This window comes from Malaya genurostris, chromosome 1, assembly GCF_030247185.1.
Source record: "Malaya genurostris strain Urasoe2022 chromosome 1, Malgen_1.1, whole genome shotgun sequence".
Taxonomy (NCBI): Eukaryota; Metazoa; Arthropoda; class Insecta; order Diptera; family Culicidae; genus Malaya; species Malaya genurostris.
The window spans coordinates 101,735-126,012 of NC_080570.1; the positions used below are offsets into that span (position 1 = coordinate 101,735).

The window sequence follows — 24,278 nt, forward strand, 5'->3', positions numbered from 1 at the left end:
TTGGTATTACATTCCTGTAGAGGAATTTGACCTTCTGTTTCAACAGACTTCGCAGCCGATTCAGAATCGAATAATTGTTTTTGTTATCATACATTACATATTATGTAGAATATGTTACTCACCAACACCAGCCACGTGAATTTTTTTCATCCATGGATAAATAATTCTTTCGCCATCGCTTGTAGCATTCATTATATCGTCATCGAGCTCATTATCAGAATCCAATTCATCTAGTTCACCTTCGTTGGATTCTGTTTCATCCGGCGATCTATCAAGCATCATGCGTTCTTCGTCGAGATACTCGTCCTAGGTAATAGTTTTGGAAAAAATTTCATTATTAAAAATGACGCAGGCATGTATTGTTGTATTGATCATTTACAAGATTATTATTTTGAAAATCAGTAGCGTTTCAAGATGATTTTGTAAAGCTATAGTTCAATCTTTTCAATACTTTGTCTGATATTTAAGCTGAATAGCGAAATATGTTAATCGATCAAATTGGTAATCCGTAATCCGTAATACTAATATTAATTTAATGATCATTTACGTCTCTAAAATGATGCAGTTAGCACCATCAGTGAAGCACTAAACATAGTCATTGCAATTACATTTTCTCAATTCTCTCATCTTGTGTACGTAGTATACTTATTTTTAGCGTTCCTCGTATATTTGGTAAAAACTTTTGAACAACCACTGTTAGAAACTAACAATAATATATGATTCCTCATGTAATTTTTTTGTACCTGATCAGATCCAACATCGTCACATCTCAGCCTCATTCCAAGCTCCTGAAGCTGTTGTCCTGTTGGAACAGCTTCCTCTATTCGCCTATCAAGTTTTAATCCTGTTGAGAGAAATGAAAGATAGTGGTGTTATAGTGGTGTTATGGTACGGTTAGAAAAATTGACTATCACTTGTAACGATTTTGTAAACGTCGTTATCAGAGGTTTTATTTTTGATTAGACAAACCTGGTTATAGGTTGACGTGAAATTTTCAGATATTATTTAACCGGTTTTTCAATTTTTGTTTCATTCTTGAAAGTGAGCTTATTATAATATGTTAGACCGACATATTTTACTTGATCAGACCAGTTCGTTCAAGGAAAAAGGCGTTGAACTTATGTCAGAGCGGAAAGACAATGAGGAGGGTTATCATAAGTCTACGTCAGTCTACAAAATGGGAGAAGGGCTTATTTGGTCAAGTCCACGTAGTCTCATAATCTTAATTATTTACAAAAAAATTGCTTAGAAATTCAGCCACCCAACCAGAAATTACAAATAAATATTCATGACGTGAAACCGTTATCAGCTTAGCTTTACTCAACGAAGAACGGATTCGGAGAAGGTAAATGATTGAAATATCTTTAAATTATTTAAATATACCAACGACGACAAAAATCTTGTTTATTTTCCGTAAAAGTTGAACACGGAATTATAATGGTGGCACTATCTGAATTAAGTCAATGGATTAAATGACCTTTTCTGAATTCTCAATAGAATAGAAATTTTTTTTGTATATTTGTCGTATTGTTCCGGCCAGCCTCAATTTGTCGAAAAGCAAAGTTTTACAAACAATTTTTTCATGTATTTTGAGTAACCAAAGTGCCTCTAAATCTCATTATACCGATCGCCAAAACATTAGCCGAAACATTTTATTCGAGCGCCGTGAACAGGACTTCGGAGACCAGGAGCTTCGGAGTCCCATAGTGTTATATACCATTCGACTCAGTTCGACGAGATCGGAAAATATCTGTGTGTGTTCTTTTCGAACATATTTTTACCGCTCAATTTTCTCAGAGATTGCTCAACCGTTTTTAATAAGCTTAGGCTCATTGGAAGGCTACTATTGAGCTATGAATCAAGTTTGAAGATCAAATGGCTGGTGCTTCCGGTTCCAGAGATATAATGGTACAACCTACGTAAGCGACAAAACAACTTTGTTATTTACCGCTAAATTTTCTCAGAGTTGGCTTATCCGATTTTAATAAGTCTAGGCTCATTTGAAAGCTACTATTGAAATACGGACCAAGTTCGAAGATCGAAAGGTTGTCACTTCTGGTTCCGAATATGTAATAGTATAAATGACGTAAACGAATAACAGCACATATTTTATAGGCTGAATTTTCTAGAAGATGAGTCAACAAATTTCGATAAACATAGGCTTATTTGAAGGTTAACAATGTCATTCAAATTTTCAAAGGGTAATCGCGAATATTTCCGTTTCGAGGAATGCAATGTTATATCTAACGTAACCGAAAAATCCTAGTGTTTTTCAATGCAACAAAATTTCTAGGTGATAAAGGAATCGATTTCGGAAGACTTAGACTCGTTTGAAAGCTAGTATTAGGTTATTTGATAAGCTCACAATCCCAGGAAATAATTTCGTACCTATATCGCAAGTTATGATCGCATTATGCGTTCTGTTATATGTTATAATTAAATCGCAGAGCATACAGCAAATATGGCTATGCGTGCAAAAGTGGAGGCGATATACATGCAATTTCGGAAAATCAAAAGCTAGATGCGATGTAGTAAAGCAATGTATGCGATCGTAAGTATATTTTTTGAGAGTTTATTCAAGTGTCTATGCGATTCTAACGATACATCCTACTAATAAGCAAAAAATAACGACGAGTTTTTACGGATCGAGGCCGAACCTGAAACTTGAGGATCGCTTACCGAGTTTTTCTACTCTCATCCATATCTTAGCTGTTGTTAAGCCCGATTTCAGACGCATACATTCTTCTTTTACCTTGTAGATAACTGAGTCACATCGCATATCTAAGCATACCTATATAAGATCTTACAGTGCGAAATAACTCATTACGTTATATGATGTAAAGTTTACATTGTTAACTATCATTCACAATTACATATATGTGTTTACAGTATATCGTAGAAGAGAAGGTTTATAGAATTCCTTATTGCGAGGAAGTTCATATTATTTCACCAACAAGTCTGTTGTTTACATTAATACTCAATGATACTGATAATTTCAATTATCTAAACCATTTTTCAAACAAGTGTTCTTGAATTTTCAGTATACCGCTCCGTATTAGAATGCGACCAAATATTTTTATATTCTGTCAGTAAAGTTAAATATTTGAACAAAAAATTTAGAAAGCATAACAGGTAAAGTAAAAAGCTTGTTTTTACCGATATTTCTTTTGCATAGGAATTGCTTTCGTACACTAAAAAAAAAAATTGTACGTTAGCATCAAGTGTAAAACACTTAAACCATGACCACATGTACAACACATGATATTCATAAAAATTCCACTGAGAGTAAAAACGCTGGATATTTAGTGTAAATAATGCTACATTTATTCGAAATGCACATCAAAATGATAAGATATAGCGTTAACTCTAGATTTCGTATGAATTCCTTATGAATGTCACATTGCTCTCCATATAGATTTCAACTAACTAATCGTTTTGGTTATGTATTGAAATGAATAAGCATTTAATATAAAGTGCTATTTACATATGAATCGATCGTGCTCATTTTTATCAGTGTACACATTTGACAAAAATGATATGTTCGTATTCCTTCGAGAGTATCTTTTCGTCGAATGGTCTATACGGGCGTAAACAAGAATGGTGATACAAAATTAGCGAAAAAACAAGCCAAATAACAAATGAAATCAAACATTTTTCATTACAACAATGTTTGAAAGTACGATTGATTCGAACGTAAACGGTAATAGGAATTTTACATACTTTCGAACGTATCGCATACGGCCGTAAACAAGAATAAGCGTGATCACATCACTGGGTGGATTAGAAAGGGTTTGTTCATGTTAAACTCAATTCTTGAGCTCGGTAAAGTAAAATGCCGAGACAGATCGGCAACACACAATTTTACTGATTGCTCAGTAACCAATTTTTGATAGTATAATCAAATATAATTTGTTTAAATAAACTATTAAAATGAATATTAATTGATTACTCGATAGACACTCAGACATCCTCAGTCGGGTAGGTAATAAAATCCAACACTCATAAAAATACTCGTAACTTCGTAAATTTTGCTCAAATCAACTTTAAATTTTAAAATGGCAATAGTTGCCGTGTCATTATCCTAGTCTTAGAATAAGATACATTTCGCATCAAATCGTATTCGGAACTGGCAGCTCTCTCTCAGATTTCAATGGAACTTTCTTGATATGTAGTCATTTTCACAAAAAGTTACTTTGCATGCTTTAAACATGTGACATAGGTTACTTTTACAAAATTAGTAAAACTTTGAAATAAATGAACATATTAAAACCTGTTTTAAGCCACCTAGTGGTGTAATGATGCCTTTCTCATCTATGAGAAAAGCTAGAACACATATTTTCATTTATTTGCACATTTTACCCGGAACCGGAAGTCGGTTTCAAATAATATTCAAGAATTTTGTATGGGATTACAAGACCTTTCATTTGAATCTAAGTTTGTGAAAATCGGATCAACCATCTCCGAAAAAAGTTGGTGCAAGAAAAAGTTACGTACACGCCCCCCCCCCCCCCCCCCCCCACACACACACACACACACACACACACACACAAACACACAAACACACACACATATATTTTACGTACTCGACGAATTGTGTCGAATGGTATATGACACTCGGCCCTCCGGGCCTTGGTTCACAAGTCGGCTTTCACAGTGGTTGCATAACTTTCCTATATGAGAAAGGCAACAAATTCTATGTTAAGTTCTGCACTGTAAAAATTTTTTTTTAAACATTTAAGGTCGATTCACGAAAGCTTAAACATTAATTTCGGTAAGCGAATATCACAGTTGAGACAATTTTTTCATAACAAGCAATTTTAACAATTACGTCCGCTGTTTTCTAAAAGTTGCATATTCGACTTCATTTTGTATTAACAATGGTTTTTACTGAATGGACTATATCTCACAGGTATACTCAAGAAGTCCTATTTAATATCTAATGTTAGGCCAAAATCACTCACGTAGTTTTGTAGTTTTTCTTATGAATCGTTTCCTAATCTATTAAATAGATAGTAAACCTAAAATTAGCTATAATACTTATGCCAACCATAAACAGTGCTATAAATCTGATGTTGATTTGAATTTAAAGCAGTTCAGTATTTACAGTTGTAAAGCAAAGTCTTGGCATTACATTCCTTTCGTGGAATTTGGCCTTTCTGTTTCAACAGACTTCGCAGCCGATTCTTAGTGTACAGAATCATTGTATGGCTAGTACTATGGATCCTACTGACACTAAGAATCCTTCCTTATATACAGTTGTGAAGAACGGTTATTGTAGAATTAACATCATGGACTAATCTTTCGAATATTTTATGTTCATGGCGTCACGATCATGCCGTCAACTAGTAAATTATCAACAAGCGGACACCTAACACTTGAGCCATTAATCCGTGCATGAGCTAGTTAAAATTATCCTAATACTTTTTTATAGCATTTATTTTTCTTTTTTAAGTAGATATCTTTAAGGAAAAATTGCTGGAGCACCGAAACATTAACGTCAATCTCATCTAGGAACTATGGAATCATAGATCATCGCAAATTACACAAGCAGCACTAAACAGACATTGGCAAAGTGGAGGCGTCTATAGCTGCCAGAAGTGAACATTATTTTCTGTACTGCCTAAGCCTTTGTGATATCGTGATATCGATAACAGTATGAACAATCAGATGGGATATTTTGAGATGATAATGATATATGTGGACCAATACCAGCAACAAACGGCTCGAAAGTATAGAATAGAAAAAGTTTAAATGAACACATTTAATTTAAAAAAAATGCTTTAATAAACGTACATGAGTTAAGTAGATATGTATGTACAAAACTAGAAATATTAGTTTCACAGTACTTACACAGTTGTGAGCAAAATATTGCATTCAGCTTGATGTATGTATAAGTACAATTCACGAAAATATCTATTCAATTTAGAATTCTATCACAGGATTCAAAGTCTTTGTATTGCAATCATTTTGTTAAATTTGACTCAAAATTTGTTAAATTTGTTTCAAAAGACCTAGAAGCCGATTCTCAGCGTACAGAATAATTCCATGAGTAGTGTTACGGTCTTAATGACTCTAAGAATCCTTTCAGGTAATGTATTACAGGAAAGAATATGTTGGAGGGAAGTGAAAAAAAAACGTATTTCCCGGTGTCGAATTCAACACCCAAACATTTTCCAGGTGTGGAGTTCAGTATACTCCCAATAGGACTTCGGCCGCCCCTGAGTCTGCCTAGTCTAGTTTTTCTGTTTTAAGTTTACAACTTCTTCAATCTAGAATACCTATCAATAGATTTCGCTACTCTCAATTATTGTTTGCCGAAAATATTAAATTATATACGATATAATCTAATTTTAATATACTAGAGCAACGAATAACCAATTTTTAGAGATTCGCACCTCTTCACATGGTCACTTATGTCAAAACTCTCTTTAAATTGAAATTTTTACGTTAATCATCCAATAATTCCGAAGCCGGATCCAAATAAAATTCTTGGTGTGTGTATGTTTGTGTTTGTGTGACAAATATTGTCACTCAGTTTTCTCGGAGATGGCTAAACCGATTTTCACAAATTTAGATTCAAATGAAAGGTCTTACGTTCCCATACAACGTTTCTGAATTTTAATTAGATCCGACTTCCTGTTCCGGAATTACAGGGTGATATGCACAAAAAAGTAAGAATAATGTCTCTCACTTTTCTCGAAGATGGCTAAACCGGTATTTACAAACTTAGATTCGCCTGGAAGGTCTTAAGATGCCATAATAATATCCCAATTTTCATTCGGATCAAACTGCTGGTTTCGAAGGTAGGGTGCTTAGTTTAGAAATGTCAATTGCAAGGATATTTTTTCATAAGCTACCTCTTTATATTGGCTAATGAATTTCTCTAGTTTGCAGACCATAAGAGTCTGTAATCAAATAAACCATTGATGGTCCCATAAATGATTTGCTGAAGTTTATCCAACCGACTATCGGTAAAACATACCATCTACTGCTGAAATAGCCTGTATAAAAATATGAATAAATGATTGTAAACATGAAGAAATAAGTAAGTTTGTAGTGAACACATAAATTAATATAAATACTGTGTCGGTAGTGCAGTTAATATGAAAAAATTCTTGGTCGATTTTTTGGAATAGTTATTTAAATCAAGGTAAATTTACCTAGTTCTTGCAATCCTAGTGCCGTGTTACTGACTTCATTTTCGGAGCACTGCAATGGAACATCCATCAAAGATTGATGAGCATTACCACTATAAAAGCCTGGATAATAAGTCGTTGAATTTGACACGTATCCATCATTTTGATTTGGCGTTGAACTGTTTGTTGGTGTTGAGGGTTGTACAACTGCAGGCGCGGAAATTGGAGTTGATGCGTGCATTTGTACTGGAGAAGCGTAGCCATTATGATGATGGTGGTGATGATAGTAATGACCGCTCATACTATGAGCGTAACCATTGTAGCCGCTACTGTTGTTGACACCGTTATTGTGGTGCAATATATCACTTTGTGGAAGATGTAAGTACTCATTTCCGGATTGTGTGATTCCATTTACACTGCTATAGCCATTATGAAATCCATATTCGTCACTCGGAGGAAATTTAGGTTCAATATTGATACCCATGGATTGGAAATGGTGTGGATATCCCATTAGAAATGAACTCATCTTCTTGCTATCATATGTATTACGATATTTTTTTTATAGCTTTCAGACAATTCTATAATCTCACTACACTAAACACATATCTTTTCATTCCATCAAAACTTCAAACACATATTCCGAAATGCACTGATTGTTGACTTATTCCATTAGATATTTACTGCTGTAATCAAAATTAATACATTTTTTAATACTACTGACTTTCTCATGCGCGTGCACACCCGTACCGACCGACTAACTCTTTTGTTATGCAGTCGACAAAATACGGTGAACAACAGAGTGTTGATTTCTTGTTCATTTTTATAAAGATTTATGTGCACTTCTCTTTTCCTCTCATATACCTGAACAAAAACAAAATACGAACTCATAAGATATTTTTCAAGCTTACTGTAAGCTCCGCCTCCATTATGTTGCATCTTTTTCACTCTTATTGCATGTGGAAGCAGTAGAAAGAGCAAAATGGTAAGAGCTAGATGTTCTAGTGTGGAGTATGATCAGTGATGCCAGTTTGAGTAGAGAATAACTTTACAAAATTATGCAAAGTATTGTTATTTGAAATAATGCAACAATTTCAGATTAGTAGCGGGGTTAATGAATTTCGTCAGTCCAAAAGGTGCGTGTAAGTAGATTATGATGATATGGTATATATTTCCAATTTCTACACTTAAATTTAACAATAATGTGTTTGGGTAGAAAATGATTTTAAGTAAAATTTTAGTGAGTGCATTTACCCATAAAAATCATTTAAACATAGGTCTACCTTCCTACCTTTATGCACTGTAAAATTTCAAAACCTATCTTCTTCGGTTTTAAAATTATATTAGTGTTTGTGATGAATACCGTTTTCGTTTATTGATCAGAGCAGCCCGAGAGATGATCCAGAACCGCCCAAACAACTTTTGATATGTTTATTTTAGCAACCTGGGGTCGCTCTAGATTGGACTCCAATCGCGTAGTTTCGCTCTGAAAATTTTCTCAGGTCGTACTACGCATCCATGCGAGTTTGTTTATTTTTCCTTTTTTTATGAGTTGTTGTTTAGGGCGCCTACCACGTGTTCGTTTTACTTGGAGTCAGACTCGTCCGCGTGTAGGTTCAAAAACGAAAACGGTATAAGTAAAGAATATTTTTAGTGTACAACAGTTAGTTTACAGCGAAATGAACCTGAAACCTAGTATGTCAAACATTTTCTTTAGACAAAATGTTTTCAAATTATTATAGAATGTGATTTGATGGTAGAAAGTATTTGTACACTACTAGGGAATACATTCATCGAAGTTCAGTCAACTACACTGGTGTTTGTGCTACGGAAAATGCGACGTTGCTTTTTACTGACATTGCTAGAACCACTCCCTTTTTAATTCATCGCTTCTGTTACAATACTTTGTACTGGATTATAGGACGATAAGTGCGAATTTGCATTGTTCAAAATGTTGGTAAAACAATAATATTGCTCTTGCATACGATCATGATCGATTCTTTTTGCTGTGATATGAGTAGAAAATACCAAATTGCGAATCTAGTCTCAAATTTTGTTTCTCTTTTTTTGACAGAATGATAATTATATAGCTTTTCAATGTACACATGGATATGTATATATAAAAATCGAATTCCAGTATTTCGAGTGCAGTAAGTGCACTGAAAAAACGTTGAATGAAATACTTAAATTTTGTCATTTAGTCAGTAAAAATTCAATTATTTAATTTTTCTTTGAAAAATTCTCAGACATAGTAAAAAGTTACAAATAAAGTGGTAAAAATATGATGCAGCCGTATTTCCAAACATTGTGAAAATGGCAGGTGACAAAAACGAAATTTCTGAAAATATAACTGTCATTTTTCAATGTTCTATTCTTGCATATCGATTTCGATATGGATTATGGAAAGATAAAGTTGAATTTTATCGAAAACATAATTGAAACAAAGTTTTGGTTGTATTATATTATATTATATTTTATTATTAACATGAACGATTGTAACCTTCAATGCAATTTTTTTTTCATATCCTCTTGTACACTATAGTATCCATTAACGGAGTACAATGATTGGTTTCATCCAATGTATAGTAAATGTTATGTGACACATAATGTCAATTGACATTAGTAATAAAATTACAATAATTAATAAACTCAAAAAGATATGTAACGATGATTTGCTTTACGATATACATTGCTTTGCTTTATTACAGTCAATCTATTGAATTAACAATAATCAAATTTTTGGTAAGCAATATAAACAATATAATCAATATAATTATTGATGGATGCCAAATCATTCTTCGATATCTTATAAGTGTAGACTATTGGATAGAATATAGTTTGAATGGACAGGAAATGTGTTTTTTGGTCGGCAGATTTGCATCATAACCAATAATCACTTCAAAAAGGTTGGGTCAGATTGCTGCAAAAGTAACCAGTCTCTTAAAATCATCATAGACGTAAATGCTTCCCAAATCATTCCGGGTATTTCAGATATAAAAATCTATTCAACTTTCGAAACCACGGATTATTCGAAATGATCAAGTATACTGGAAAAATTTCTGATCGATTCTTCATGAAAAGAGTAAAATTTGATTCCGCTTTTCGGTAATTTTCTTGACGAAAACTTTCGGTAACCATTAGAAATAACAGATATTTCAGTGCATGAATTTTTCTCAGTCCAAACAGAACAAAATCGAATTTCGCAAAGTGTGTAAACTTTGACATTTTCTAAGTATTGTTTCACATAAATTTTATTAGTCTTGTCATTGTGAAGAAAAACTGGCTTTGGCGATGAAAATATTACGAAACTTATGAATATTCCAGATATTTAAAACATTTAAAATCAATAACATGAACTTTGGAAATTTTTATTGACAGTAATAGGCGGTGCATTTTTTGAGAAAGACTAGTTTGTTGGTGGAGGTTGAAGGTATGGTTGAAGGTTGGATTTCGAATACTGGGGATAGGAATTTAGTGTTAGTATGATTGTAGCACCAACCGTGCAATGGATCTGTATGCCATGAATCGGATGCGAAATCTGCTGAAACAGAAGGCTATTTTTTTCCACAAAAGGAATTTGATACCAAGGCTTTGCTTGGGTTCGAATTTAATATTCAAAGGCACTATGAGATCAGAGATGTATTTATTTGTAATATTCCGACCGAATCAAAATATTAAGTTTGGAATGCAAGTTTTGCTTGATGGTTTAGGAATTCTTAAATGGAATGTATGACAGCTTAGTTATTAAACCTATTGAACAAAATTTCAACGCAACTTGATTTTCCTAAATTATTTTTTATTTATTTATTTGTCGTCAATCAAAAGTAGACCATAAGGATAATTACAATAATCGTCTTAAATTAGTAAACTATTCTAAATAGATCACTAAAAAATGTATAATTTATTATGAGTTAAATAATAATAATTGGCTTACCGAATAGAACTGAAATATTGCTTTAGTTTGTTTTTTGACATAGTGAGATCGACTGCTTCTGAATGTTTGTTGTATACAGCCATCAATTGATTTATTGGCCCATTTTTTGCATAGTTTGTTCGCTGGTGGTTTGTAATAAAAATATTTCGATTTCTTAAACGCCGAGATGGTATGTAAAAATTTAGTTTGGACAGGAGTTGACTGGAATCTATGCGATTCGAGATAATGTCATTTACAAATGAGACCATTGAAAATTCTCTGCGTTCTTTTAATGTTTGAATACTTATTAGCATACAGCGGGCTTTATATGACGGAAGAGGAAGTCTTGTCCAACCTAATTTACGAAGTGCAAATAACAAAAAATGATTTTGAACTGATTCTATTCGATCTTCCCATGTGATTAAGTAAGGTGACCAAACTAAGCTACAGTATTCTAGTACTGACCGAACATAGGCAATGTATAATGTTTATATATCGTTTATTTAAGCCCAGTTTTGACAGTAATAGGTCGTTTGCCGGGAGTTTTCTAAGCTCTAGAATCATTTAGTAAATTTACATGTTTTATTCCACCTAGAGTTGTAATGATGCCTTTCTCATTGCCAGTATGTTGAGAAATTGATGCAAAATTGATTTGATTGACTATTATTTTCGGTATCGAAATAGTCAAGTAAATTGGCATGTGATGTGAAGTGAAGCCACCATCATTTCAAAGACTTGCCAGTGGATGCGGGTAGACTTACAGTAGCTCTGTTACCGAAAAGCGAACAAAAAGGGTTGGGCAGATATGTAAGTAGAGTCACTTACTCGTATTCCACGGGAATAGAAGATGCTCTTCCAACCATAATATCCAGTACATGGATGAAGCATATCGCTATACATGCTTGAACCCGCCTGATGGTTTGTTTGAGAAGGGCGCGTTACTCATTTCGAACCTTCAGAAGGAAACAAGTTTCCTTCAAGTGACTTGGGCAGGCTATCCACAATCCCTCGTCCAGTCATCAATTCCGCCGATGCCCTGATGCTCCCTCCCATTACGTCCCCATAATAAATGTTTTATATTATTATAATACAATATAATGCAGTATGATATAAATTAACACAGTATAATATAATATAATATAATACAAAATCAAAATGAGTTCCATTTCCATGAGAGTTTTGACCATTATTTTTGGAACCGGATACCGAGGAACAGCATAGCCAAAACTGTTTGTTCAACCAGATTTACATATTGAAATAGTTTTCAGCTGAATTTGCAGAGAATATCTGTTCTCTGTATCCTCACATAAATGACGGCAGGATTTGTTCTTTATATTCTTCGTCTTATAATTTCGGAACCGAAAGTCGGATCTGGATTAAATCACGTAGCAATGTGTTGGATCATAGCTCATCCTATGATTCATGATATCTTTAATTTGACCCTAAGTTGGAGAAATTCAATAGAACCGTCTGCGATAAATCGAGGCAAGTTCCACTTTAAAGCTTCTATTACTAGTTTTGGTACTTCCGGAACTGGAAACCGTGAACAAGTACTGTCCAAATGAGTTTGTTTGCCCATAAACTAACAAAATATGAAAATTAGAATATTTTGTTAACCAATTTCTAAGAATCCGCTTTCGAAATTAATTTTTTTCGCGTTTATCACCCTGTAATTTTGGAACTGGAAGTTGAAGTGATACATGAAATTCAGAAGTCGTACCAGGTTAAAATGTCCCGGGTTGGCGGTTCAGTGCATAGGACGCTGGTCTTACAAGCCAGTTGTCGTATGTTCGAGCCCCGGTTCTTAGTGTCAGTAGGATCCATAGTACTAGCCATATGCAATGATTCTGTACACTAAGAATCGGCTGCGAAGTCTGTTGAAACAGACTGGCCAAATTCCAAAAAAAGGAATGTAATGCCAAGACTTTGCTTTTACCAGGTTAAAATTCAGAAATTTTACATGGAACCACCAAGTCTAAGTTTGTTGAAATTTCCGAGAAAAAAAAGTGCACAAAATTGGTGCATAATCAATTACACACAGAAAGTCCGATTTCTCAAAATTGTCTTGGAAAGCTTGGCAGCTGTTAATTTAAATTATTCTTCTACATTTGTTACAATCGGTTCATACATTTATTTCTGAAGCATTTCTAGATGATAAATTGTTAAGTTTTGTTCTTAATTAATGATCATATAACTTTCATTGGTAATTGGTATCCAATACCGAAGTGACCAATAGCATTTCATGGAAATTTGAATTAAAACGGGGGCCGTCAAATGTTGATTTGATGTCAAACTTCTAATTTGATGGTAAAATGGTAAAATTTAGAATCACTTGCTGGGATTAGGATAGCTTACTACTGTGAGGATTCTCTCTGGAGCAACGATCGGGTAGAATTAACATTACCGATCCTATTGTAAGCGGAGAGTTAAGAAGTTGAATCATGAAATCGTATGTATGTATACATGTTGTTTAACCCGATCAGATGGTAATAAAAGAATTATAGTAACTGAGTAATTTATTTCAGAAATATTTTGTAATAAATTTTGGAATATTTTTGACTAGTAAGCTGTAAAAATAACAATTATTATTAAATTTGATATAACTTCAGAAGTCCGAAATCAGAAATTCATAACAATAGTTGTAATAAATTAGATAGCAAATTTAACACAAGAAAACTATATCCCAGATATCTTTTAGCATCGTTCCAATCCAAAATTGTTGAATGATTTTTTCAGTGATCTGCTTTTTTCTTTTAGTTTTTTGACATTCTGATCATTATATTTCGATATAGAGCAACGGAAGAATTCATTTTTTCAATTAATGAACGTTTCCACGAGTTTTGCAAATAAAAATAAAGCATTAGAACTGATTTTGTTATTATATTGTTATCATAAATTTTAACTTTCGATTGTTATTTGTTAGATATCTCAAAATAACACAAATTGTTATACATATCTACTGTTGATGTACTTGTGTTATGATTTTGTTATGTGCATCTGGTCGGGAAACTTGTATTGAATAAGTTTTGTTTACGATCAATGCAAATTGTATACTACGTTTTATTTGAATTTAAATTAGTTAAAACTGGTCCGGTTATCTCCGAGAAATGAATATGAGTTACATTCAACCGGATGATTTAGTAAATACAAAATTATTGTATTTTAATCATTGTGGCTGCTATATAATGCGCATAAAATTCATAGGATATCGAATTGAACTAAAAAATATGGTAAAATTTTAAGTTCTCCACAATTTTCGCTATGACAATAATTTGATCAGAGGGGTAAAATAAATAATATAAACAAATATTGTAATAGGAAAATTTGTCATTTCGTTTTGTAAGAGATAGCGTAACCGTTCCCTAAACTGACCGTTTTTCTAGAAAAATTTGTTTTCATACGTGAGCACCATTTTCGATGACTACACAACAAAAAATTACGAAATTTACCGGTGACACAAATCCACTTATTACGCAATTTTTAAGACCGTAATTCGTAAAAGGACTGCATTTTAAGAGAATGATTTAAATATATGTCAAACATACAACATCTTTCAAGCAGATGTGTATACTTACAAGTTTTAGCACTTAAACATACATCAGGATGCGCAAAATTGTGTTCGATCAGCTGTAAATATGAGTCATTTTTATGCTTGAATACGTCGATTTCAGAAGACATAAATTTATATGATTTTTTCTAGGGGTGTATGTCCCTATTGAAAGTTGAAAATTTTGAATAAAACGCATATACTTCAGTAGTGAAAATAAACTTCCGTAACGTAACGTTTTACCTCGTTCCCTCTCTTCTCCTTTTTACAATTTGTCACAATTTTTTGAAAATCTTCTCTTCCATTGGATATTTGAACTTTATTCACAGTCTAAGAATAGCTTTAGAACGAGTTTAAAGTTGTTAAAATCGGTTCCACCATCTTCGAGCGTTTTGTCGGTAATGTCACTTATACCTTTATATCCGGAACTGGAAGCGAAAGCATTCGAACTTGATTCGCAACCTAAAAGTAGCTTTCAAATGAGCATAATCATGAAGAAATCGGTTCAGTCATTTCCGAGAAAATTGAGCGGAGAAAAAATCTAAGAATGGTGGACACACACAGACATTTTCCGATCTCGCAGAGCACGGAAGGAAAAACACTGCTTCCCGACATACGAAGCAAGGCCATACAGGCAATTTTAACAGTGTTTTCTCAGTGTAGGATTATAAAAATCTTTTTGAACACAAACTCTAAGACCAAAATTTAAAAAAAATTCAAAATTATTTCAAAATATTTCAAACCTTGAATATTTTGCATTTGAGCTAATTTCCGAAATGATCAATTTGTTTAAACTGTGTGTACACAATAGGAACTTTAAATGCAATATTCTCAAAATTGATATTCATCGGAACTAGATGCTATGAATCTAGTTTTATCATGGGCATCGTCAATATATGAACCATTTATCAAATGCTAACCAAAGCATAGTCATCAGCTGGCGCACATGTTCATGAACTGAACGAACGATGCAGCTTCGAGTATTGTTCCTATAGAAAGGATCTACAATCACTGTATTTTTTATGGATAAAACTATGAACAACATAATAATCCTTTGTGATTATTTGCTTGTGTTTTATTTTTCTGCGGGACTTCTTCTGATGAAATGTTGAGTGTCTTTGAAAAAAGGTTGAATATTCGAAGTACCTTTTTATGATTTCTCAATTCCAGTTCTACCCAATTGCATCAATATTTCATTCTGATACTAACGCAGAAGATGATAGCATCTAGTCGGCGCCATTCTTTTAACCAAATGTCATCACACACAAACGTGGAGGCACGAGTTACAAACCTATGAACATTTAACCACCGTCTTTTGGCGACCCTGAAGCAAATGATGTTATTGTAATACCAAATATTCAATAGGTTTTAATTATTTTAATTGTACTTCATACGCAAGTAGCAAATTTTATTCGGTGAATTGATTATTGTTCTGCAAAGTAAAATAGTAAAAATTTAATATCATTTCACATGTTATAAGTGCATGATAGCTCAAATTGCAGCGTTTCAGTTCAAATTAAACCCTCAGACGTGCATAAAGTTAAGTCAAATAAAATTTCTAAGAATTGTGTCGTGAAGAGATGTCTTTTCCAATATCCCAGTCAAAAACAATATAAAGTTCATTGACCGTGGTTCACATAACTGCAAAAAATCATTGCACCTATCCGCAAAGTGATTAAAGTGAACCTCTTAGTATGTATTAGATGCTCTATTTGAACTGCTATGCATTTATCAGTTCGACAAGTAGCGTGGTTTTGAGCATTAACACTTTTTTCTATACCAGTTTCTCAAAAAAGGAAAACAAAATGACTCAATATAAATAGAACCCATTCTTGAACAGCAATTTAAGTGTTGAGTTCAATCAGCTGACGAAAGAAAGAAAAATACGTACCACAATCAAAATCATCATTCAATGAAACTCGTTTTGTATTTTGAGTGAAATTATCAGATAACAGCGTATCAGTTCAAAGCATGGACCACCTAATAAATATAAAACGTTAAAAATTGTTGTCACATCATCACTCATTCTGATCTTCGATCTCCGGCTTCACCTTCTCTGGAGAATCCTCATTATATTTTGCCGTGATAAAATGTAAGACAGTGCTAAGTATCAGTATCAGAATTAAAATAACACTGTTTAAAATTCTCTCTGCTACCCGAATTCTCCACTTTATGGAAAAGTAATGTCACCCACCTAAAAACCTGTTCTAGAAAATGTGAGGCAATGACACGCAGATAATCCAGTCAGCAACTACAACTCTGAATGAGCTTCGACCAGACAGCATAACACTCTGTTTCATTCTTGGGCTTTCGAGCATTAATTTATTTGATGATAATCAATCGTAAATACTGGTTGAGCTACCGTTGGAAGCGTGGGTGTTTCTGAATTTCTACGTTGACCTAATCCATCATTCTGCTCTTGCAGTTGACAAGAGATCATCATGCTTTAATGCACTTCATATTAGCCGTAGAGTATTTTGAAAAATGTAAATCGCTCTCTAGAGACTTTAACATTTTTTCTATTGAAATGTCTAAATATTTACAGCTTCGAAGTTGGGAAGCTTCGCAATTTTCCAGATCATTTTGTTTGCAGGCAAATATGCATTGACTATCCAGTTATATTGATTGATTGGTGTATGATATTTATGGGGATCCCACGAGGATTCCGTCGGCAATTCGAAACTCAATGTCTCTTCTACTTAGATTTTATGTTCTTTTTTTGCAAGCTAAAGTTCAAGATTAAAAGAGTTTTTAAGCAGAATAGAATTTTTGAATTAATATTATTGTACATTTACTCAATCGGTTGATTTTGAAGTTTATTTACTGGATACTGCCTGTGGTTCATTGGTACGTTGGTGTTATTTCCAAGCATTGATTCGATAATTCCTCTAATGATGAAAAAATGTAAGTGAAAAGCGTGAAGAAAAGGCAGGACAGCACATATAATAAATCAAACTGGTTTGGTATCTCTCGTTGACTCGATAGCGGTAGCACAAAATGTTCACTTCAAAGGCAGCATCAATGTTCGTTAATGTATCAGTTTGTAGGTTACTAAAACTGAAATGAGTCTGTTACTAATTATGTCGACGAGTATTTCTTTTATCAGAATTGATTAACTATGAAGAGTAGTTACTAGTTTGTGAATTAGCCTGTTATCACTGCTTCTGTTAGCTAGTTTAGAGAATTCCTGTTGTCAATCTTGTCGCAAAACTTCTGTAAGATATTTACATAACTCCTCCCCAAGGTATTTGATTTCATATCGAAAAGGACCTTTTTACGAAAGCCTGCCTCGTACAACCGCGTTTGAGTGGATCCTATGAAGGGATAAGTATAGGGTGTACAGCCGTGCATAACATGACGGCAGATGAAAGCATGAGAAATGATGAAGAATATTTTTCTCCCACATTTTCTTTCGCATCTATGAGCGATTGCTTTTGTCTGAACCCTCGTCATGTTGAAATTTTGTTGGTTGATGTTTATCATAGGGTTTCTTTTGTTGAGCACACATTTTGTTGCTCGCCATTTTGTTATAATTTCAACGAAGATCAATGCTACATACTATGAGTATGATATTTTTAGAAAGAATGGTAATATCGCGCATTCATTAAATTGTAGATAATATTTTCATCTGTTTTAGTATATGTTTATATAAAATTATAGTTAAAATCTTACTCATCATTCTAAGAAAGGTCTCGTAGGACGTGTGGCCGATAGTCCAGTACAGGATGACTTTGCAATTACTCCAGGCTATAGGCTCCCGCTGTTTCTACTGCTGCCGCTGCTGTTTCACAATAAAATGCGAGACCGGTTTTCGTAACGTTTGCTTAGCAATAGATTTCCGTCTAGTCATTCCAAATTAGCCACCTCACTCAGCATGAAAGCATGTTTCTACAGCAAAACCTTTGGAGTGCACCGATACATTGCTCTATCACTGAAAATTAAGCTTCTCTTATATATATTTCATTTCATAATTTGTGCCGATCAAGAGCAACTGCTTATATTTTAGTACAGTCCACTATTTCTGTGCAGAACCAGCAATCAATCGACAGTCGCTCCAATGGTAAGAAACACAACTTCTACCACCAAATAATATCATCACCTGCCTATCGCGCTCGTTTTACAATATTTCAATTTTGATGAAGCTGGATCGAATTAAATCTCCACTGGCATGAGTTGCTTGAACGAAATTGATTAATTTTCTTGGTATCTCAGTTGTATTCAATACAAAAGTTTGAGTTTGTGGATTGTTTGCATTTTAATGAGACAATTGAAAATCGATTAATTTCAGTTAAGTGGTTCAGTTGTTAAACGGCATTACAAGTGAATTTGACAACTTAGTTTCAAAGTAAATTAAAATGGAATGTTTTCAGTAAAGCATATGTTAGATAGGCGCGATTGTTCCAAATGTTCCAATACATTCATTTCCCCATTATTTAAAACAAATGTTTTATATATTCAAAAGTTGTTTGCAGGTATTTGAATATGACATTGTTATGCTATACAATTCCCATTTAATAATTTCATTCACAGCGGAAACAGATTTTGTTTTATTTAATGATAATACGTTTGTTTGTATTTATAGTATGATGACTGAAATCTACATCATTCCCTAGTTCGCAGCGTCTCTATCAGGAAATAGCAAAAGCATTCTAAGCAAGGTTTGTATACAAGTAAATGCATTGCATGCTAGGATCTATATAGCGCGCATGATTATAGCGTAAATTTGTTCTAATAAAGTAACATATACTAAATAATTTATTTTGTTTATTTTACTCCGATTTTAACCCTGTGGCTTGAATAATATAATTCTGAACTGAATGCAGTGCTCGACACAATTCAACATTATTGTCACTGCAGACTGAGAACTTTTAGAAAATGGTTGCAAAATAGTATTTGTTTCTTCACTGAGTACAATGATCAATTTACATGAATTCTTTTCAGTCGAATGTCACTATTTTGTCCACCAGAAAAATTGTATTTTGATCAATGTAATGAAGTATTTTATTCGGTCAATAACAACAGGTTATTGAATAACGATTATTGATTTGATTCCCAAAAACAAAGTTCTTTCGTTTTAGACTACTGTTCTAGGCTTATGAAACAACACAGATAGAAATATTTTGTAAATTTACATCTATTTTCATGCACATATTTGGTAATTAAACATAAAGTTACTTTACAATTCTGTAGGTTTCAATATAATTTAATAGCAAACTAAGCGTTAATTGGAATATACGGTTATATTCATTGAACATTCAATGCAATCCGATTTAGTTTTGTACCTATGAAAGTTTTGAATCAAAATTTCGATTCAACTCCTGTCTATTCCATGTTACTATTGATTTACATGTCGTGTAAATTTCATTATTTCTTTCTGTGAAGTATGGGTATTTTTTTGCCAAAAATGTATAAAGCAAAAGTAATTCTAGCTTATTTCAACGGTAGTAGTTTTATCTCTTTCATATGTAGATGGAATCACTTTGGAAAGTAATTTTTGCACCGATGTGCGAATAGTTGAGATGTGTGCAGAATTCGAATCGGTTTTCCGAGTAAATATTTACGATGGACAATTATTTTACGAGTGACCCAAAAAAAACTAGTTCTTCTGAGAGAATGAGTGAACTGGACTCTTTTTAAGAATAATAGATCTGTGTTCGTGTTTCGAATCACTTATCACTTATAAGTTAGTTTTGGGAATATGGTATAGGTGAGTCAAATTCTCAAGCTTTGAGGAAAAAAAATCCCAAAGGGTAATGGTTGAAGTTTATTCAAACAAAACAAAAATAATACAGGTTCCCTAAGCATCAATAAATTTGTTCAATGATCAGTTGGCATCAGTTGAAACGAAAATCTGATTTAAGACCATGATTGATGTAAAATTACATTGAAATACATTTACTTTTTCATCTAACAAGGCTGTATATTTACAAATCGCTTAGTTTTGTAATGTAACATTCTATTCAATTACCTGCTCCAAATATGTGCATGAAAATAAATGTAAATTCTCAAAATATTTTTATCTACCGTCCCCTGATCGTAAAAACGACTCGGTGAGTATCAATGAGCACATAGACTCCTTGAGTTCGATATCTTTCCGATTAAGCCCCCGCACTCCTGCGCTATTGTTCGGTGACTATAATCAATCCGGTTTACGATGGTGTTTTCCTGAAGGCGGATTACCTTTAGTTGATCCACTGCTGTCGCAAATTCCGACTACCTGCAGCGCTCTTCTCGATGGGTTCAACCTGAATGGATTTACCCAGATTAATACATTGCTGAATCGAAACGATCGTCTGTTAGATTTAATACTCGCAAATGATGTCGCTTTACCGGTCACAAACGTTTTCTCGCCAGTTGAGCCACTGATTGACCTTGACGCGGACCATCCCGCTCTAGGCGTTGAGTTTAGGATACCAACGCCAATTGAGCCACTTTCGTCGAGTCGATTATGCCGAACTGAACGATCTACTTTCCGTTATCGACTGGCGATTCATTGAAAGGACTGCTAATGTCAATGACGCTGTTGAATGTTTCTGCGATACTGTAGAAAGTGTTGTTTTTCACGCTGTTCCAGCTAGTCGTCCACCGCTAAAACCGCCGTGGTCTAATCCACGTTTACGTGCTCTTAAGCGAACACGTTCTGCCACCTTACGAAAATATTGTAACACTCGTTCGCAGTACATCAAACAACAACTGAATACAGTAACTAGACAGTATCGTCGTTACAACATTTTTCTATATCGTTGCTAAATTAAACGTATTGGAATGAATCTTCGTCGAAACCCTAAACTTTTCTGGTCCTTCGTTAACTCAAAAAGGAGAGAGGCTGGCCTTCCGCACTCTATGTACTTAACCGATGAAACGGCCCGCAACGAAAAGGAAAAGTGCGATTTATTGGCCCGTCATTTTAAACAAACATTCAACGAAAGTTCTGCTACACTGATGCAAATAGACGAAGCAGTCATAGATGTGTCTCGTGATATTTTTAATTTCAATATTCCGCTTGTAACCGAAGAAATGGTTAGAGTCGCATTGAACAAATTGAAGTTGTCGTTCGCTGCTGGACCCGACGGTATTCCCTCATCTGTGCTGAAGCGTTGTGCAGGCGCTCTCAGTTATCCACTAGCAAGACTGTTTAACCTTTCAACTCTACAATGTGAGTTTCCTTCTCGATGGAAGTTCTCCTATCTGTTTCCTGTTCACAAAAAAGGTGATAAACGCAATGTCTCCAATTATCGAGGAATAACGTCTTTGTGTGCTTGCTCAAAGCTGTTCAAAATTCTTCCCTTTTTGCCAGCTGTAGGAACTACATAGATAACGGGCAGCATGGATTCTATCCGAAACGCTCGGTGTCATCTAATCTCATGTTGTTCACTTCGAAATGTGTGCAGAGTATGGAAGGCGGATGGCAAATCGACGCAGCGTATATGGATCTCAAAGCAGCATTTGACCGAGTGGATCATGGAATTCTTCTATCAAAATTGCAACGACTGGGAATCTCATCGATGAGCGTGAAATGGTTCAGATCCTACCTAACAAACCGTTATGTCAGTGTAAAAATTGGCTCCTCGACTTCAGAAGTTTTCTCAAACCTGTCCGGAGTTCCGCAAGGCAGTAATCTTGGACCGCTGCTGTTTTCGATTTTCATGAACGATTTTCTTCTACTGTTACCACCGGAATGCAGACTCTCCTATGCCGATGACACAAAAATCTTTAAAGTTGTCAAATGTCTCCTGGATTGCATTGAGTTACAGGAAATGATTCAAACGTACGTTGAATGGTGCTCAAAAAACTATTTATGTTTAAGTATCGAGAAATGCTGTATCATCTCCTTCCATCGTAAAACTGATTCTGTCATGTTCGATTATTTCATTGCAGATCCATGGCACGAGTGGAGAATATAAAGGATCTTGGTGTCATTCTGGATCAAAAAATGACTTTTAGACTTCATTATGACGAAATTTTAGCCAAAGCCAATCGTCAACTCGGCTCGTCATGAAGATTGCCTCAGAGTTTCGGGATCCGTTGTGTTTGAGATCTTTGTATTGCTCACTTGTACGCTCTATACTCGAGTCAAACGCTGTGGTATGGTGCCCTTACCATGCTCTCTGGAATACTAGGATTGAAGCTGTTCAACGAAAATTTGTGCGATACGCTCTGCGCCTGCTACCGTGGCGTGACCTCATGAATTTACCGCCCTATACCGATCGATGTCGTCTATTGAATCTTGAGCCATTGGAAACACGACGAATCATTGCTCAAGCTACATTTGCTGCTAAACTGCTTTTGGGGGATATGGAGTTCCCACCTTGGCTAATGCGGTTAAATCTCTACGCACCGGAAAGATCACTTCGTCAACGCAACTTTCTGCTCCTGGAATCAAGGAATACGGTTTATAGACAGCACGAACCTTTTCGCTCTGTCTGTAAGAGATTCAACGAGTTTTTCCAGTATTTCGATTTTAATGTGTCGACCCGTGTGTTTCATCAACGTCTACTTGACCTTTTTCATATTGTGTATCGTGAAAATTAATTTTAGTGTACTTAGTTCATTGATTTTTATTCATTAAGACAAACTATGTCAGATGAATCATAAGAAACAAATAAATAAATAAACAAATCTGTGTAACTAGGTTAAAGTCAGGTATAAATAAACGATATGTAATACACAGAAAGAAATAATGAAATTTACACGAGATGTAAATCAATAGTAACATGGAATAGACATGGGTTGAATCGAAATGACAGAGATGTGCACTTGCTCTCGAAAATTGCTGAACCGAGTCTATCAAAATTACCAAAATGAGACTAAAATTAAAAATTGAATTGTCCAAGCACCTATTAAATTTTCAACGGATTTGGTTTCAAAATTCAAAAATAAAATTTAATTTTTGAACTTCGAACCTACTGGGATTTACGCACTCTATGAACTCTCTATTTTTTGCGTTAAACCGATAGACAGATATATAAACAGAGGACATGACTACTAGGTCTAAACGTCAAACTTTGAATATTTCCGGAGATACAGTTCGCCATACCATTCCTTTGAAGTGCCTAAACTAGGAAGCGCGTCATAACGATTGAAGAGACGCTACTAAACTATTCGCCAGGATTTTTATCTCCTTTATGTTAAAAAGCAACACCTAAAATGATTTTTTTAATAATTTATTTCTAATAAAAACATAAAGGTAAAATCCAGTTTTGCTTGTGTTTAAGTTTGTATGTTAATAGATTCCTAAATATTGAATACTCCGTATAATATCTGAAATCCACGCACTGGGTAAAAGTCCTCTGATCAATTTGATATATCATGGTTTTATGACCGAGGATCTTAAAATCGTTAAAACCATCAACACCGAATTATAAAAATTGTGGATTTAGCATATTGGAAAATAAGTGTGTTATTTTTAAATCGGATTCACCCTACACCCATGAATACTGTCTACTAATAGATAATATTAATATTTTGAACAACCTAATTTATCTCTAGCCATAGTATTGCGAACCTTTTATTTTGTGCTTCACTAGAATAGAGTCCAATCCAAGCAGAGTGCAATAATTTTTTTTATTGTATTAAAGAGTGAGTATTTACAATACGGATGGAACAAACTCAGTGTGAAACTTATATTTGTGATATTTGATAAGGTAAATATACGAGATGATTTTTATTTATTCTTTTATTGCAA

At 34.1% G+C, this 24,278-nt stretch overlaps 1 protein-coding gene across 1 annotated transcript in view; it reads right to left on the minus strand.

The window, feature by feature from the left end:
- Nucleotides 1-24,278, minus strand: part of LOC131427209 (homeotic protein deformed-like) — a 91,066-nt gene that overhangs the window by 18,549 nt on the left and 48,239 nt on the right. Inside the window, exons 4-6 of the mRNA XM_058590588.1 lie at nucleotides 7,161-7,697; nucleotides 744-844; nucleotides 123-306 (exon numbers count right to left, since the gene is read on the minus strand). Coding sequence (XP_058446571.1) covers nucleotides 123-306; nucleotides 744-844; nucleotides 7,161-7,697 — 822 coding nt within the window. The remainder of the gene's footprint in view (nucleotides 1-122; nucleotides 307-743; nucleotides 845-7,160; nucleotides 7,698-24,278) is intronic.